The 18,527-nt window shown below is 39.8% G+C and overlaps 1 protein-coding gene across 1 annotated transcript in view; it reads right to left on the reverse strand.

Annotated features, from left to right (window-relative positions):
* LRP12 (LDL receptor related protein 12) overlaps window positions 1-18,527 on the reverse strand; it is a 41,896-nt gene that overhangs the window by 22,015 nt on the left and 1,354 nt on the right. The window contains exon 2 of the mRNA XM_026051594.1: window positions 361-417. Coding sequence (XP_025907379.1) covers window positions 361-417 — 57 coding nt within the window. The remainder of the gene's footprint in view (window positions 1-360; window positions 418-18,527) is intronic.

Raw genomic sequence — 18,527 nt, forward strand, 5'->3', positions numbered from 1 at the left:
ATTATTTGATAGTAGCGGTGTCCAAAATTACATTTCAATAAATTTCATTTCACAAAAAACTTCACTGCGGAAAGAAAATACCAATTYGACTTAAACCAACTTTTCTCTTAGTTCAATGTTTGTATGGAAAAATAATTAAGCAGTCCACTTAGAAAGCCATAATCTGTTCATGAGCATGCAGGTATCAATTTTATCTTATGAGAATTTTTCCATGTTCCAGTTGCTTCATTCCTTATTACATGCTGCAAAAGGCAGTAATAATTTTTATAGCCAAATATCTCTTCATAAGATACCAGGTGGCTTTCAATATTTACTATTTAAGTCATGCATGAAATTTAAACATTACGAAAAATGACTTACCCGTTGACACTCCTGAAATATGCACATTTTCAGAATGTTCTGCAAGAGCACCATTTCCTAAAATTAAACATAATGAATAAGCTAATTTCCAAGATAAAATTTGTAAAAATTCTTCAGATACCCTTTTAGAGAACAGAAAGAACAAAACGGAACTTCTTTTAATTAATATTAAATATTAAAGGCCCTGGGCTCATTTTAGTGTAAAACTTTGACAAAGACTAGAGAAAAAGTTATTATACAGTGAAAATAAAAACAAGTTTCATTAATGTACTAGGAACAATTACACATACTAGAAAGTTAAAAAAAGAAGTAGAAGTTGGCTGAAGTAGGATAGTGGTTACAGATTTGAGGAACTTTAGACATTTTCTACTTATTTTTAATCAGCATTTTGCTTCAACTGTTATTTTGTATTCTTCAAGAAATTTTTATTTCAATACACCTTCCTTATCTCCTCCCAGATGAAGATATCCAAGTAACTGCTATGCAAATGAAGACATTTATGGAAATCAATATTCATAGCAAATGCTGCCTTTTACTCAGAAAGATGTTTCAAAGGTAACTGATAAGCTGCTATCAAAGGAAACACCCCAATTTTCATTAAAATAAGTATATTTTAAAAATTACATTAAAAATGTGCTAAACACTTTAAGAGACAAAGTAGCCATTTGTCCACTTTCTCCATTCAGTTTTGACCTTTCAACCTTTTAAAAAGCCTTTCATTAAACCTTCCAACCATCTTGAGGAACACTATTTTCAAGCATGTGCGCTGCACTGGTGGGGATGTACTGGGGAACTGAACTGAAAAACCCTTGTAAAGAAGTTTTAAAACCACAGCTCTTAACTCCTCAAAATTTAGTTACATTAAAATTTGCCATGTCACAAGTGTTTTTAAAGCTCCAAAATKACTTTCACCAGCTTTACATGTGAAGTGCAGCACCTTGGAGTAACAAAGATCTTAGCTCACAAAGAATACCCAAATTCCTATTATATAAAATTTAGATCAACTGTAAGTTTCTTTATAACAGATATATCTAAACAAGCATCTTGGTGCTCCTCAGATACAGCAGTTACAAATAAAATGGTTTGGAAATTGCTCCTGAGGTTGGCAACAAATAGGTAAAGACAATTTTTTTTAATTAAAAAAAAAATATAATTAGAAGTTTGATGATCAGAATTTGTAGAAAAATTTAAAGTCCTCTTGACCCACTAAAATCACGGACTCCTAAAGGTGTTTTGTTTTACCTTTCTCATTTTTTTTCCAAGTAATAATTGTACCAAATATATTTACATGCATAAATATTTACTTGGTTACATTCACGTTGCTTTGGCTCAGTAAAGAAGAAAAGCAATAAGCCCTCAAGTGCTACAATTAACCTTAAGGTGAAAAAATAAGCACTTCAAGACAAAAACTATTGTTTACAAAATGTATTGGATTAAGGAACAACTATTTCTGATTTAAAATTTCCCCATAGCAAAAAAACAAACAAAACCCCTCCAAACTGTTAAKTCTTCTATTTTGCACATAAAATGACTTGACATTCGGTGAGAAGGGGAGACTTCTCCCCATCCACTTCCCACGATTCCCAAATTGGAATTACATGCAAACTAGCTATGCATAAAAAACAGAGGGGGAAAAGAAAGGGAAAAAAAAAGAAAAAAAAAAAGAAAAAATACTAGCAAGAGAAGTTCTGATACCAATACTAGAGCAAAATGTGAAAACACAGGCATAGCGCGGAAGCGACAGGAAGAAATGCAATGTATTTACAAAAAGGTCAGACTAAAATAAATTGTAAACCTATAGTGACCAGAAGCACACTAAAATGTATTTAAGTTCTGTACACTGACTTTAAGTAATCACAATGGGAAAGAACCAAAGTCAGTGTCCAAAATGAAAGACTTGGTATAAATAAGCTCCGTGACCCGCCGCATTTTGATCCCAAGCGATGCCACGTTGATGTGCAAACCAACTGCAGGCATCCACAGGAGCCAACAACGTCTGATGAAGTCTCAACTCAGAATCAAATACTGTAACATCAGAATAGGTTTTAATTTTTTACTTCCTTCCCAATAAGGATTCGTTACATGACTGATGAGCCTGACAGACCTCTCAGATGATTCCTTCCTTTTTTATTAAAAATGTCACAGAAATAATATGTGCTTTTACTAATAACTTAAAATTTTCTGAAAGGAGTCATCAATGTTCCTCAACGTGTCACTGTGCGACCGTATAAACAGAGTCCACTAGACAATAAATCAGATAACAGCACAGTAATTTCCATTAGGATATGGGAACATAATCACCTTTACAACCTTTCTGTCTATTTAACATAGTCTATGAGTAAATAATTTTTTCTCTAGTGCATCGATAAGACCTTCATATKTCTTAGATTTCTCTTAAATAAGTATTATCCATTGCTATTTCAACCAGAAGTATTAAGYTGAAACAGGGCTACTCTAGCAAAATTTGACACCAAGCGTGTTCACAGCCCTTACCYGGGATGGGCCAGGGACAGGCAGAGCTGAAAGGCACAAAGCGGCTCGTGCACCAATTCATTCTGCCTGCACCAAACCAAGCCTGTTTGTCAGAACACCAACCTATCCCACCACTTACTGGTTTTGTGTCTCCTTAAAAAAAAAGGAYTTGTCTAGTCAAGTTTGCTTGATTAGCAATAGACAGAAATAGACAATTGATTATTTTGATATTGATTAGCAATAGAGAGAAATAAACAGGAGCTTTTTCATGTCGTTAATGCAAGTTAGGTGGTATTAACCCAATATGTATGACAAACTTAGTTTTGCAGTTTAATATTTGGGCTGCAAAATGGATTTGAAGTTACAAAAGGCAAAGCTCAAGACAGAAAACAAACGGTCTAAAAAACCAGAATAGAGTGTTTGGTAAATAAGACATGAGATCTGTTAAACTACAGGCAAATTTTCACTTAAGCACTAACATGGAAACATGAAGGCTTTTTCTACGCTCTCCAGCGAAGCGCAGCTGAGCCTGGGGCTGTCCCCGCTGCAGTGTCACTGCCTGCAATCCTGCCCAGGCTGCCCGCACCGCACACGCTCCATGAATAACCACCAGCGTCTGCGGTGACTTGCTGTCTTACACAATTCTAAAGATTTCTTAAATGTTCAAAGAGCAGCTCAGCTACATGGTTGGTCTGTCTCTGTACGGATGACAGACTCATCCATATCATTTTAGTGCATTTCCAAAGCCCGCAGCCGGGTCCTTTGACCTTAGCCAGACTCTCTCTGCTGCACTCAAACCCTGAGATGCTACCTGGTCTTTCCAGCAGGCAGACCTGGACACTTGCTTTAATTCCTTTGGATTTGTGTCTGACCTAAGGAGCGGGCAAGAAGACACCGGCTCTACCAGCAGCTCTGCTGCTGTTGAGGCCTTTCTCCGACATGGGTTTATAGGAAGCCATGTGAGAAATAAAAGAAAACAAATCAGCCTATGAGTTCCTACTGCTCCCAGGTGGAGTCTAGAACAGAAAATAAAAATACAAAGAGGAAAAAAGAAGTCATGGCATTAGAAGATGTTCAGCAGCCCAAATACCTTCCGAGTTTCATCACAGATTGAAAAACTGACACGCCAGGGCGTGGGGGGACGCAGGCAAGTGAAACGTTATTAGCACAGCAAATTGCAGAGGAAAATGAAGGGAAAATACGTGAAAAAGCAGTGCAGTGGCACTCAAAAAGGATGAGAACTTTGGGGGGGAAAAAAAGCAGCTGTAAGATTCTACTTACTTGAAACCCAGACCAGCCTAGCTACCCTTCCCCGTCRTTTTGGGAAGTTAGCTCCTTACAAACTTCCTTTCTAGCCGCATGCCTGCGATCTCTCTCTCTCTCTCTTTTGAAACAGAAAGGGCATCAGATTCAGATGACTAACCACGTATAAACCAGTGCACGAAACTAAGCCTGCAGTGCTGAAATAAGCAGCTCCTTGAGAGGGAAACTGATGCACTTTGGAGAAGTTTAGTTAAATGGACTCCCCTCCCTGTCTCAAATTAGATGGCCTTCTTACTCAACAGGTCCAGCTTAAGCAAGACAAGTTTCTGCATTTCAGCTATCTGAAATGGGGGTATTCAGATAAAGAACATCAAAACTATCTAAACACTGAAACCAAATAGCAAATAGTGATTGCTCTTAAGCGAAAACCTTCTTTTAACTTCAGTTGGAATTAAAACCAATGATAAGAACACATAGCTAAGTGACAGACTCTGTAAAAGCGCACACAATAGCCTAGTGCATGCACATTTCTCCATCACTATTTCAAAACATAATTTTAAAACTTCAGTTTGGAAAAAGAAACATGCATCTTGGGACTGAATTAAACATAAATTGTTTTCAAGAGAAATTAACTTGACTGTTGAAATGAAAAATGAGAAACAAAAATCCACAGTGAAAACCAACACATTTAAGTGGCCCTTATTTTTTGCTGGTAAAGCACGTAATTATTACCCATAAAAAAAAAAGGCAGGCATATCTGCATGCAAGCTGAATTCTCTTATGTCAATTAAAGTCTCTACCATTAGCTTTAACAGCCAAATTATAAATCCCTAAAAATAGAGCTATATAAATTGAACTGCTATAACAGAGCGGCTACAAAGAGACAGCTTTTCCTAAACTATCTTAAGTTAGAACATAACACCGTGTGTAATGCCACATGAACAGACTGAACAGGATATTTCTCTTGAACCACAGTTATCAGGACAGCGCTTCCTATGCATCATGTTTCCAAATACTCTACATCATGCTTGAATTTAAACAACACTGATCATTTAAACTTCTTTCTTCATTCCACTTCTAAAATTCCTGTCTATCAYGTAACCTAGAAAGAGTAAACTTGACTTGTTTATACCATGAGACTTGTCAGATGCAGTTACCTTGTAGTTACCTTGCATTGATCTTCATCAAATTTTAATTCTAAATGGCAATGGGTGGTTTATGTTGCTAAAATACAACTTTTTCCACTACATTTCCATCAACAAGTTGATGCTTCCTTACATACACCCAGTAAAAGGCCCCTCAGCAACTGCCTCATCCTGCCCAGGTCCCAACCCAGCAAGATCCCTTAAGATGCTGATCAACACTTAGCGTAAATGGAAACATCCTTGATGCTCCTGCAATATTCCACCTTGGTTCTTAGAAATAACTTTTTTGCTAGTGCCTATTGTGAATATCCCAGCCAGCAGACACCTCAAACGCTCATTCCTTCCAAATATTYCAGTACTTTCCCATGAAAAAGTTGTCTGAAAACTGTGTGTCATTAGCTGAACCACAGTGATTCCAGTCTCCTAAGTCTCAAAGGGTGACTGCCTACAAACCAAAGCACATCTAGGAAAAATTAGGATGTTAAGGCTCAGAGCAGAGCATGGAGGAGACCAACAAAACAAACAGTACTTGCTCCTCCAGATAAATATATTTGTTCAGTATGTAATGGAAAACAGTTCACTAAATTGCTTATGTATGGGCCTCTCTTTGGGACGCTCCTCATTCCTTTGGCTCGTCATTTAAAACCTCTTCATCTCCTGAACAGCTTCCACTTATATTTGCTTTGCTACTATAAATTTAGAATTATTGCATTAGCTGCAGTGATTTAATGCTATAGGAACTGCAAAGAGTTACATATCCAAAGATATACAGCTAAATTTCTGCCAAACTCCTATAATTTAGGAGTAGTTTACAGTGAATTGAAAATATGCAAATCAGAAAAGGAAAAAAAAAAAAAAAAAAAGAAAAAAAACCCACTTCTTGCTACCATTCATGTACTACAACTTCAAATAAACCCCCAAGGGAATTGAAAGGACGTGTGCTGATATTTTATTATTATTCTCCGAGAACATCTTTCTGTTTTCTGTGCAGCCTTTCCTGCTGTTGGAGGAACGCGCTCCTGCTGCAGCATGACCGTGGGGCAGAACCGGAGAGCGCGGGAGCGGAGGCGCGGAGGGGAGGAACAGAGGAGACAGGGAACTGAAAGCTCAGCAAAAGGAAAGAAAGATGTGGGGAGAGAAAAAAAAATAAAGAACTAAACAAGACAGCAGTTTAGGCACTTGAGCCCTTCCCGTCCAGAAGGGTTAGTGAAATGAAGTGTCGCAGCAACAGAGGATCCTTTGACCCGAGGTGGGGCAGGGCGCACAGGACACGGTCTGCTGAAACCAGCGTGTCTGGGTTCAGGAGCAAAACGTCTTCCCTGGATTCCTAGAGAAAACCAGGAACAACCTTCACAGACCAAACCCAATTAAGATTTCCTGACTGCTGCTGGCTTAGTTTGCAACCCTGGCGTTCTTTTGCTTGGAGATGCACATGAAATCATATTAAGATGTTTGTCCTGCAATGTGCATTTGAATCAGCTATTCCAGATAAGGCCAGTGATCCGCAGTCACTGCCCGTCTCAAGGCTGGTGTCTTTGTCGCTGTTTTTTTGCACAGWGCACTACCTTTGATGACACGTTTTTGTACTACGTCCAGCAGCAGCAGCTCCCTTCCTAGAAAAGGAAAGGGCAACCTKTGCTTCTGTGTTCACACATTTCCTGGGAAAGGGCAATTAAAGAGACATCGCAAGAAAGAACAAGATTGATTTTCACTTGATCAATAATTTCCAGTTTGGCTAGAATGTATTTACAAGTCTCATTAACACAAAACTGTTGATTTAAAAATAAAAAGTAAATTTTATTAATTATGTGCAGTTCTTTGCCATCTTTCCTCAGGATTACATTCCTATGAGTTTCAGATGGTCATTTTAAAAGTACTATTAAGATTAAAGCTGTACAATGAGATGTTAAGTAAACTTCCAGGCAAGGGAAGGATTAGAAAGCCATTTGTTTTAGTGTAAGTTACATATGCAGGACAACAGCAGTGTTGAGACAGAAGCCGTTCTGCTGTGCAGGCATCGGCCAGAATTTCCTACTAGCAGCAGCCGGAGCATCAGTAGGACAAGATTTATTCCCAYTCCCTGTAATGGAGGAACATCTGCTACAAAGGAGATACTGTAAATATATCTAAAACTTCAAACAGTGAAAGAGAATGTTCCTGGGAGATGAGTGTTGTGGATTCCAGGCCAATAATAGCATAATTAATTTCTTTAATTAAGCAAAGAATAAAAATGACTAACATGAAGCTCTATTGAAATAGCAGCTTATTCAAATGTTTATGATACAAAAGCAGGAAACAAACAAAATTTCAACCATAAAAATAGCAGATACAGCATGGCATTCGTTCACGATACTTGGTGCTGTTATCTTTTAATGCACCGCTATTATTTCAAGCCAGTTCTGATTCAGTTTTATTTAGAAAACCAAGAGAAGAACTATGGAATCAATTCCATAATGCAATTACTTTATGCAGGTTCAGGATCTTCTCCCCCCCCCCCCCCCCCCTTTTTTTTTTTTTTTTAAGGCAATATCAACCACTTTGGGCTTTCAAAGCTATTGCTCAGACATAAAAGAAGGCGTGTGGTGCTGCTGGACACCTGCACCGCACACTTAAAACCTGATGTACGACACTGCACTGAAGTATCGTTAACCTCCCAATTCTCTTGCGCTGTCTTTTCCTCTTCACTAAAGGCCTCAAATTAGAGCTAACTGCATAATACTTTCATARAATGGATCTTCAATATTAATTCATCTCTCCCCATAAGTACACACAGTCAGGAAGTTTCTAAATGTACACTCTCTGCAAATAGCTTAACTCTAAAATTAATCAGTATTTCAATAAACTATATATGAACACACACATACACACAACGTGTGCATCTTTATTCCTACAACCTTGGCAACACTCACCTACAAATCCACAAAGAAAAGCCTTACACTTCCTTTAAACGCTTTGGTATTGCAATGGCATCCCTCTCCACAAGAAAAAGGGCTGTATTCTCTACTCAACTATGGCTATCAAGGATACTCTGCTACGCAAGTTCACTATGTGCATGGCAGTTTTGAAGAACATGGAGTGAAAGCTGTAATAGCTCCATTAGCTTCTCTGCTGAAATACAAAATTTTTCCTATTCCTGACCGTTTTATAGCACTAGCTTGGGATTTGGCTACATTAGTGTCTTGTTTGAGAGGAGGAGTCGGTCTGCTTTGAATCTCCTGCTCGGCCCCACTCCGTGGGCTTTGCTTCACGTTACCCTGTGGCCTTGGAACGTGCAACCCGGATTCCTTGCGGATGACACGAGCCTGGAGATGCYGCCCTCCTGCCGATGGGCATCGGCTCCTCTGGGCCAGCCCAGAGCTAGCCCAAAGAAAACCCTTAAGAAAAGCCTGCAGTGTAGGCACTGGACCCTTAGCACGACCTGTCRGGCTCCATGGATCCGCTCTAGGACTCACCAAGGCCGACTGGGCGCCTAGGCCCAACCCCAGCAGCGAGTTCCCAGGCCCAGCAGTTGGGGCTGGACTAGATGATCTCTAGGGGTCCCTCCCAACCTCAACCATTCTGTGACTCTGCGTTCTCTGCTCACAGCAGCTTCGGGCCGGATCTGCAGGTTCTCTTCCTTTAGGATGAGCAACGCCCTCTTTTCTTGGATTCTATAGGCACCGAGGTCATCATTCCTTAACATTAYACGGACTGTGAATGCTCTCCTGGTGCGTGAAAGATAATAGAGCATTTACAAAATACCACATAACACCATAACGAGATGTTGCGATAATGCAAAATCTGGAGCAAAGGCAACTTTGAGGGAAGGAGAGAAGAGACAAAGCACCAGAAAAACATCCACAGCCTTCAGCTACGCCAACAATTGCCAGTCAGGTAARGCTGCTCGATCACTACAACCCGCGTTGGTTGCATTTTCTTTGGCAAAATAAACTTGTTTTCTGCGGTCACCAGCAAGAAAGCCAGGCCAGGAAGCACTTTAATGAGCCCTCTGCCCACCCATTAGCAAGATAAGGCAAGTCTCACACGCCTCAACAAGAAAGTCTGTGACCAGGGCCRGCCTCATTCAGTGCTCCAGGTGGAGCAAATTCCAAGAGACATTCTGAGGCTGTGTCTATTTTCACTGAGACACAAAAAGTGAGTAGCAAATGACACCTTGATGGACGAGAAGAATCGTGTGAACGTTTCAACAGCACCAAAAACACTTAAAAACCTTCCAGCTGCAGTCAGAAAAGGTGGAGGCAGAAGGAAACTCAATTTTTTGTGTTCTCCCTCAAAAATTCGCAAACTATTTATAGGCAACGCTAAGCTATTTGGCAGCCTGCAGTGGAAATTGGGCAGCTAACACAGTCGCTGGCTCAGCATCAACAAGATTCCTGATTTTAAGCACATAAGTAGTTCTATTCATGTCAGATCTTATATTTATGCCCGGTCAGGTATGAAGCTACTTGACTGAGGTGGCTGCCCAAAAGCTGCAAGTATTTTAGGGGAGCAGAGCTTTAAATGAGTGGTTTTTAAGTGTAATATTTTGAATTAACAGATCATGAGTATAGAAAATGAAGACAGTACTAAATCAAATGGTTCAAACAGTGGGTAGTGTCTTTTAAACTACAGCTGAATATGTAGTAACTTAAGAAAAAAGATATCCAAAGAGATAATAAAAAAGGCTATAAAACAGAAACTAGTAAAAATAACTTCATTACCAGTATGTTGAAAATTACCAGTACCTCGTTATCAGTACCTTTAACTTCTTAGCCCCTTTCATGAATACAAATCTAATAATTTGCTCTCCTATTTGAAATATTGCAATGCTKCATCGCTTAAAGCTAGGAAACGCTGGGGGTTCTCAGCTATTTTAAACAGCTCTTTTTAAAATAAAACTCAATAAACTTAAAAAAAGGGGCTGTTCAGAGCCTTTGTACATATTCAGCAGTGCTTCTCATCTGAAAATCCCTTTCTAAAGCGATAAGTGTTTCACATTTGAGAAGCTGAAGTGTTAGACTAGGGGAAAATTTTTATGCGTGGGCTGCTGAGTCCTCAGAGTAGTGGAAAAAAATATTTCAGATCTGATTCAAACTGCCCACATGCTTCATACTTTTATCTACTACAGTTTCTTTATACTGCTGTAGCAGTAAGATACCTGGGTTTGCTTTTGCTCTACACAGATTTAGATCAATTTCTTTTTWAAAAAAAATTCTGACAACAGGAACAAATGATAGTAGGCAGCCATCCATATATGGCTGACATATAACATCTAAAAAATACATCTAATACATACAGACAAGGAGATAAGCTAGGCCTCTACCAGAAACAAGAAAGTAAAGTCAGGGCTCAGGTCATATATTCTTAAGATATAATACTGATATAAACTTTCTTCTTCGTATCATTTGATTCCCTTCTGTCCTRCAAGAGTGTTAATAGAAAAAAATGAAATCATTACGAATAAAGTAATACTACAGCCATCACAAATCTATTATAAGGGTGCAGAARTGATAATATTTTCTGCTATTAACCCAGGAGAAAGCCATGAATCCCTACCAAGAACCCTCAAAATGCCTGAGCTTCTACTTCCAAATGACAGCATGACTCAGATTTACAACTGATTTTTTCCAAAAAAGACTTCAGAAGTGTAGGAGTATCAATACTGCAGGGGGGTGGAGAGGGTGCAAGGGAAGGGAAATTCATATAAATTTTTAAAGGGAGAGCAAACACTGCTCCGAGTACCAGCCCATATGATTATTTACAGGGCCTACACCTCATGTGATCAATGGCTCAAAGCACAATATGTTAGTCGYATTAGTCAAACTGAATCGGAAAAACAGAATCATCTAAAATATGCCTGGAGAATGAGGGCTTCAACATTCTGAGAAATGTTCAGGTTCACTGGCTTCACAAAAATCCCCCAGAAAAAGCCTTCAAGTCCTTACCCAAAAGGTGGGTTAAGTCGCTCCATTGTAGGCGGTAACCAAAGAGGAAATTTCCTATTTCTGACAAGKGCAAAAAGCAGGGAGTGGAGCCGCAGTCAAATCTGCGGCCGCCRGGGTCTGCCCGGGCCTGGCGAGGCAGGCGACGGGAATTCCCAGGCCTGGCCCCACGCAGCTCCCGCTCTGCCTCGGGAAGGCAGCAACGGGAGCTGGGATCCAACCGCAGCCGCTGCAACCACATGGGACTGGAGCAGAACGGGGTTYGTACAGGCTACCTGGATGCTCGCTTGGCACACGTCAGCCCATCCGATAGAGAAGTCACACGAGACAGCACGTTTAGTCCATTGGGAAAAACAGCCCCACTTGAAAGATACAGTTGGGTTTTCCTCCCTTCCCATTACTTATTCCTAGATATAAATATTGGATTTTTAGAAGCTTTCAGGCTCTGTAATGCGCTTGGTTTTCCTTCAACAGAATTCAGAAGTAGAGCTAAGTTTGCAAGAAAGCTCATTTCCTTTAAATTGAAAAAAAAAAAAAAAAAAAAAAAAAAAAAGTTCACAGAAACCACAGGCCTCGCAGGTACTTGCCCAGAGCTGTTCATGCAAAGTTTGCTAACTAGGGGTTTTAACACCCCTAGCTCCTATCCCCAGTGAACTCGAGCTCACACGTAGCCTGCCTGGTTCTCTTTTGATATTAATTGGCGTCTCTGCCCTCTCTAAAGCTTCGTTAGGGCCACCCTTCCTAGGAACTTGAAGAGGAGAGGGAAGGGAGAAGTCCTAAGGCACCTGCTCCTTCTGCCTGTGCCTTCCAGCATCTGTCAAACAGGGARCCCTGTGCAAACATCCATGTGCAAAGCCCATGGCATTGGTATGAATAATTTGGTCTGCTCTAGCTACAGTAGATAGAGAGATGCCACAGTTAATTTTAAGGTAACTACAATGTGTAGATGCTTCCATTCCTACTATGAAAAAAAAAACCACATRGCTGTTTATCTACAGCTGTTTGTCAGCTTCAAAATCTCCATCACTGCACCAGAAGAGGCTATTAATTAGCTATGCTAATTCTCCAGACTTGCCTAAGCTATACTGTTGATTAAACATCGTTAGGAAAGAATGAGAGATTAACTTGTCGGGACTTGCCAGCCGCATGCTCTGCTCAGACCGCATCGGGCGCCGCCTCTGTTCAAAAGATGACAGACTTTAAAAGGGAGACTGCCYGTATGAAACAAAACTAGTTTTGTTTCTAGTTAGATTACTAACTTCTTTTGTAAAGAAGCAGATCTTAAAATAGTCAGGATGTACTCCTGTGCTCACACACGAGTAAACTCATTGCTCGTAAGAATTCTGTATGTGGCAATATTGCAGCTTTTAACACTCATGTGTTGAAAGCACATTAATTTTCTACAAGAAATCAATTGATAAGGGAAATATCCAGTAAAATTTGCAGTCCAGCAATATTTATTCTCTCCCCTATGTACAGACCTGCGTACACTTCTGCAGAACTCTGTTACAGCTAGTGCACATTCTAACCAGAGGAGCTTCAGGAGGCACCACGAGCATTTAAAAAAGTTTAGAAGTCTGTCAATAATTAAGAAAAAACAAAACAGCTATCAAGTTCTAAGACTCAAACAATATTTCTTTATTTCTTCCCCTCTCTTTGGCAAGCAAATTGTTCTTTTTTTTTTTTTTTTTTTTCCTTACAGGACTAATAGTGGATAACCTGGGATTCCTGTCCTGAAAGAACGATGCTGGTGCTGCAACATGTGCCTTAGCCCGCGTATACCTGTAAGCATAAACATTCAACCAGCTTCATGTCAGGCACTATCTTAAAAATAAATTTGTGAAGAGTTAGTTTAGACACTCTTTTACTTGGCTTATAAGATTTATGAAACATAGTACCTGGCTACTGTGTTTCATAATACTACAAGTAAATATTCCTCCCAATTATAGCTCTATTATGCCAGGAACCGTACAAACAAGAAAAGCAACTCTTGCTCCACAGAGCTCTGGGTTTTGAGAGAACTGTACACATTACATTGCACCAGGTGAAGGAAGGGACAATGAAAAAGTATAAAATGTAAAGAAGCAAATTGGGCAAGAAATTCCAGCCCACAAGGTGCTTTAAGGGAACCACAGCAAGAGGGCTGGAAGGAAATGGGTGGGATGGTTTTATGGACCCCATGGAGAGCATCTACCCGGGTAGCAGGAAGCATGCAAGGAAGAACAGACAAACCTGAATTATGGCAATATGTGGAAACTTTGGAAACCATTTGTGAGAGTCTGAATTCTACTAACTGTGCTAGAGGCACAGAGAGAGACAGAGGGAAAGATTATTTTAAAACAATAATTGCAATATAAACAATATTGTTTATTTAATACTGCCACCTCTATGTGAGATGAAAAGATGGTGCACGTCTTGGAGCCAGGACACTTCTTTTCACATGGCACAGCTCTGCAAGATACTGGTGCCTTCATGCCATAGGGAAGGCCATGCAATCTTCCACTTTCAGGAGGTCAATACATGAGTGCTGGGTGCTACTTTATTCCTATGACTGTAAAATGAAGCAAAAAATCTCTTTCTGTGGAGCTGACTAAGCATTTGACYTGACAGCCAGCACAGGCAGCTGCTATTCAGCAGGGTCCAGCAAACTTTCAAGACAGCCATCGCATATGTAACATTAGTCAAAGCGGTCAGAGCAAAACTCAACCCTTTGGTATTTCAGCTTCCTGCAGTCTAACTACATCCCTGAGAGAGGCAAGTTATCAGCAGGAAGTTTTAGATGTGTTAAGTGAGACACGATATAAGTTAACTTAGCACAGGGATTTTTTTCCCCTTTTTAAATGAAAGGCAATTCTTTCTTACATAAAGTAAACGTTTGGATACAAGAAAGGTTGTTTGTATGACCCTAAACAAGGCTCCTGCGCTTACTCTCAACAGAGAGAATCAGGAAGTCTCATCATCTTAGTTACAAAATGCTAAAGAGTTTTTTTATGTTAGAGTAACTGTAAGGATACAGGAAGTGTCCCTTTTTCTCCATCTTTCTCTCACTGCAGAATTTGAATTACATCCTGCCTTCCCTCCTCGTCATTCAAACACACACAGCTGCTCCTGGCTGTTTGCAGCCTCTGTCACCCATGTTCATCTGCTTAGGGCAGCAGAACTGATTTGAATTCTGAGCACTTTACAGGAAATTGATAATATCTATCAAATTTAGCAGACAGGCTTTATTTGTTTTATTTTTTTCTTCTGTCAGATAAATCAAAATTTGGTGTCTGACTGCACTCTAAAGCTGCATGTTTTGAAAATTCATAGTAACGCAAAAGTGCAAATGGATTTCCAAAAAGTCAGAGCTGACCTTGAAGCAGAAAGGCCTGTTTAAAGAGGYGTGAATTGGTCCATTCACTGCTACATAATGTTACCATCCCAGTGCAAAGAACCACAGAGATGACTGACAGAGATGTCAGCTGCTGCTTCTCACCTCAGCAGATCTGACGAAAGAGGCTGGGATCGATCCTTGCTCTGAATTTCAACACCGTGTGATTCTGCTCAGCCCAATATTGCTGTTCTCAGCTAACGACCCAGGAAAACAGGGCCTGCCCCCACGCCAGTTCCACCGGTAGGACTGGGAAAAGGGGATCACGCAGGCACAGGGCTCCCCAAGCCCTCCTGGTCCCGGGAGCGTGGCACGGGAAACACGGAAGGTTTCCCACGGCAGCAGTGAGCGATGTTAGCGAAGCGGCAGCTCCCGGCGAGGGCAGGCCCGGGTAGTCACACACGCAGCACAGGCACCCACGTGCTCGAGGACACAGCTCCCCGGACAGGAGCACGTGCAGGAAGAGAGGCCTGCACGTAATGAGGGCAACGAGGGGAATGTGAGCTAACAGGTTCACCCAAAATACTTATCACCATTTACCCTGACATCCGTATTTATAATTATCTCCCATTACACTAACCCCGACCCAGGACACTTTACCTCTCTCTTTGCCTTGACCAAAGTTCTTCTAGCTCTTCTCATGATCCCTTTCTGACCAAGAAACCATTTACATGAGTCACTAACTTGCTGTTTGATAAGTTTTAAGAATCTAAGAATTTTATGCTGTACTCCAAATAGTTTGCCAAAAAATAATAGTCTTAGAGAAGACATGGGATCCTATAGAAGACGTGGGATCCTATAGAACTAGAGTCTTTCCACTCTTCCTCTGAGATTCCTGCTAAGGGTCATTCTGATGTAACCTGCTATTCGATCATTTAGTGTTTATGATTACTGTCCACCTCAGCCCATCCAGTTCACAACCTGATACCTCAAAAGCCATTTCAGTCACTCAGTTTCATCTCTTTGCTGTTTTGCCATCTGAATATCAACTTCAGGACAGCCTCCTGTGGATCACAGAGCATAGAAAGTTTACACAACTGCATATTCCCTACAGCTTCCAAAGTTTACATAACTGCATATTCCCTACAGCTTCCAAATACTTCTAACTATTTCTGGAACCTTTAAGAGAAACGTAACAGTCCCAAAAATCAATAAGAATTTCATGAAAATGTATTTCTACTCACGTTGTAAGAAGGCAACTTCACTGTAAAATTACTTTTTACTAAATGTAAGAAAATCAAAGATGGGATATAAGAATCCTGGAAAAAAAATTACTTTTCTGCTTCAAGTAAGTGAAATCTACTCTGAAAACCACTTTAAATGACAGTGCTGGACAATCTAAACAGTCTGAGTGTGTTCACTTAAGAAATAAAAGCTTAACTATACACAGGGCAGATTCTTATGAGCAGAAAAATAGTGGCACTTTGGGGATGACAGGAATCAGTTGGTAGCTGCATTTCTGGAAACAAGAAGGGAAAAGAGCTGGAGTTTTAAACAGGGTAAGTAGAGGAACAGGCACAACTCTCCAGGGAGCTTTTGTGCTGCTATGCAAAGAAACCTCCGCCCTTCCCAAGGGTGTCAGCAGCAACTCAGCAGGTTATGGGCCCCCCTCAYGCTTTCCCTCCCTCCTTCAGCATCGTCCAGTCTGCAGCACTCTGCACACAGTGGGGACACATTAGGAGACTTGGGGCATTTAAGTAAATGGACTCTCCTGCCTACACTGAGAGAGCAGAGGGATGGAGACTGCTTTAAAGAGCAATTCAGATGACTGACTAAGTCAGACACTGAATCCTGGCAAACATTAAATAATCCTTCCTCTCCCTATTGATTCTGCTGTAAATTAAGCGACACCAATACTCACTTCAAACTTGAACACAAAATCAGCAGCAGACTCTACACTCACGCGCATCTGCAGAACTGCTATTTATTTTCTGTGCTTCAGTCTACCCTGTAAACAGGAATACTTTATAGGAATGCTATCTGTGTGGAAGGTTATTAATCTATCTTAATACTTAAACCCCAGACAATAAAGAGCTCAGACAACTTATTTTAAAAGAAAAATATTCCTGCAAGGTTTGTTTCCAAGCATGTCCTTTCAGTAAGACCCAGTAAATTTAGATGTAAATTAAGTTTATAGCATCCTTTCAGGATAAGGCCAGTTTTGAGAAGGAAGCTCAGTACCAGCACTGTGCATCACTGCTTGATACACAAGAGCCCTTTGACCAAGAGATGGCACATATGAAGTAACAGCCAACTAGGCAAGGAAACTCAAACAGCAGCTATTTGTTGCAACACCCAAACCCAACCACTGTATGAATGAAAGTGATTTTTGAAGAAGAGAAGAATACTTTGGAAGATAGTTGTGAAGAGATTCTAGTATTTTAGGTTAATACTATTTACTGAATTTGACAGGCAGTTGTATTCTTTTGGCTGTAGCTTCCTTGCAGTTTGCATGAAAAACATTGTTACATTTGTGCATTGATGAAAGTAGATTACAACCCTCAATTCCTCACTGGCAACTCTGTCTAATGAATAATAATAAGCCATAGTTTAAGGGCATTGGTTTCATTTTGTATTTGCTGTTCAAAAAAGGAAGAGAATATCACTAAAAGAAATACAGTCCACCGAAAAAAGTATAGGGGAAGTCTAGCATATTTCATGGTATCTAAGTTTCCCATTAAATTCTTCATCTTGTACTGACACTACATATATATAACTTTCTAAAGTTAGCAAGTCCTTTCARGTTGATATAGATTGCAAAACTGAAGAGCAAGACCTATTTGTAATGAAGTACAGACTACAAAGAACACTTACATATTCCTACACTGTTTATACTTCACAAGTAACACCACTGATTGCTACCCACTTGACAATTATTTGCTTGATTTTTCTTTCTAGATCTACAGACACACTTTGAGGCTCAACACTGCCCTTATAAGAATTTTTTAATATGGACTCCGTTATTTTAAGATCTATATAGTCACCTGTGAAATACATCACCAGAATCAGTCCCCAGAGGGTAGCTCTTAGGCAACTAAAAGCCTTGTATAAATCTCATTTCTCTTAGTCTTTTTCCTCTCAASACAAAATAAAAATCTGTATCTTTCTAGCATGGACCATCTACAACAGAGGGATAGAGATGGATGGCCTCTGGCGGCCCCGAGTGCTCTGCAAAATATGAAACGAAAACATTAGAGTTTTGGTAAAATTTTCAAATGCAAATTTTTAATAACCATACCCTGAAAGATTCATAAGATCAAAATAAATTTCATAACATAATGCTGAAAATTCAGGCAACTTTTTTTTTTTTTAAAGCATCTCATTTTCATGTGATCTTACTGATGGCAGGAATAAAATTTAAACCGTTCACAAAGAAGCACAGTAAAGCCACAGCAAACTCCACACGCAGATATCCTACTAAACATGCAAACTGACCACAGGACCTATCCGTACTTGCATAAAATCCTGTGCAWGTCAGAAAAATGCAGTTTTATCTTGATCTTGTCAACTTTCAGTCGCACAGGAATGTATGGATGAAGTGAATGTCTTACAAAGGACAGTTAAAGTAACAGGAGACCCACTGACACCTTAAGCACATAGCAAATTTAAACTGATTTATCTCTTTGCCTGCTCTGCACACATACATAAATCCAGCATCTTGGGAAGTTTCTATTTAAGGAATACAATACTTTATAATATACATGTATTTTTAAATAAGATGTCCATGCTATGAGAAGGTTTGTTTCATTCTGTGTTGTTACAACAGAGATCTRAGGAGGACATAAAAGTGTTTCAAATAGAATTTTCTACTTAAGGAATCCAACTACAAAAGGAATAATGGGCAAATTAGGCTTTAACACAAAAATTCTTGCTGTAATATTAAGGGTAAAAATATATATTAAAAAGTCCTACATTTAGAGACAGACATTCCATTCTATTAAAAGCCTACTTGTTAGCAAAAAAGAAAAAAAAAATCAGCACTTGCTCCTACAC

This window comes from Nothoprocta perdicaria, unplaced genomic scaffold (assembly GCF_003342845.1).
Source record: "Nothoprocta perdicaria isolate Ctin4 unplaced genomic scaffold, notPer1 scaffold_77, whole genome shotgun sequence".
Lineage (NCBI taxonomy): Eukaryota > Metazoa > Chordata > Aves > Tinamiformes > Tinamidae > Nothoprocta > Nothoprocta perdicaria.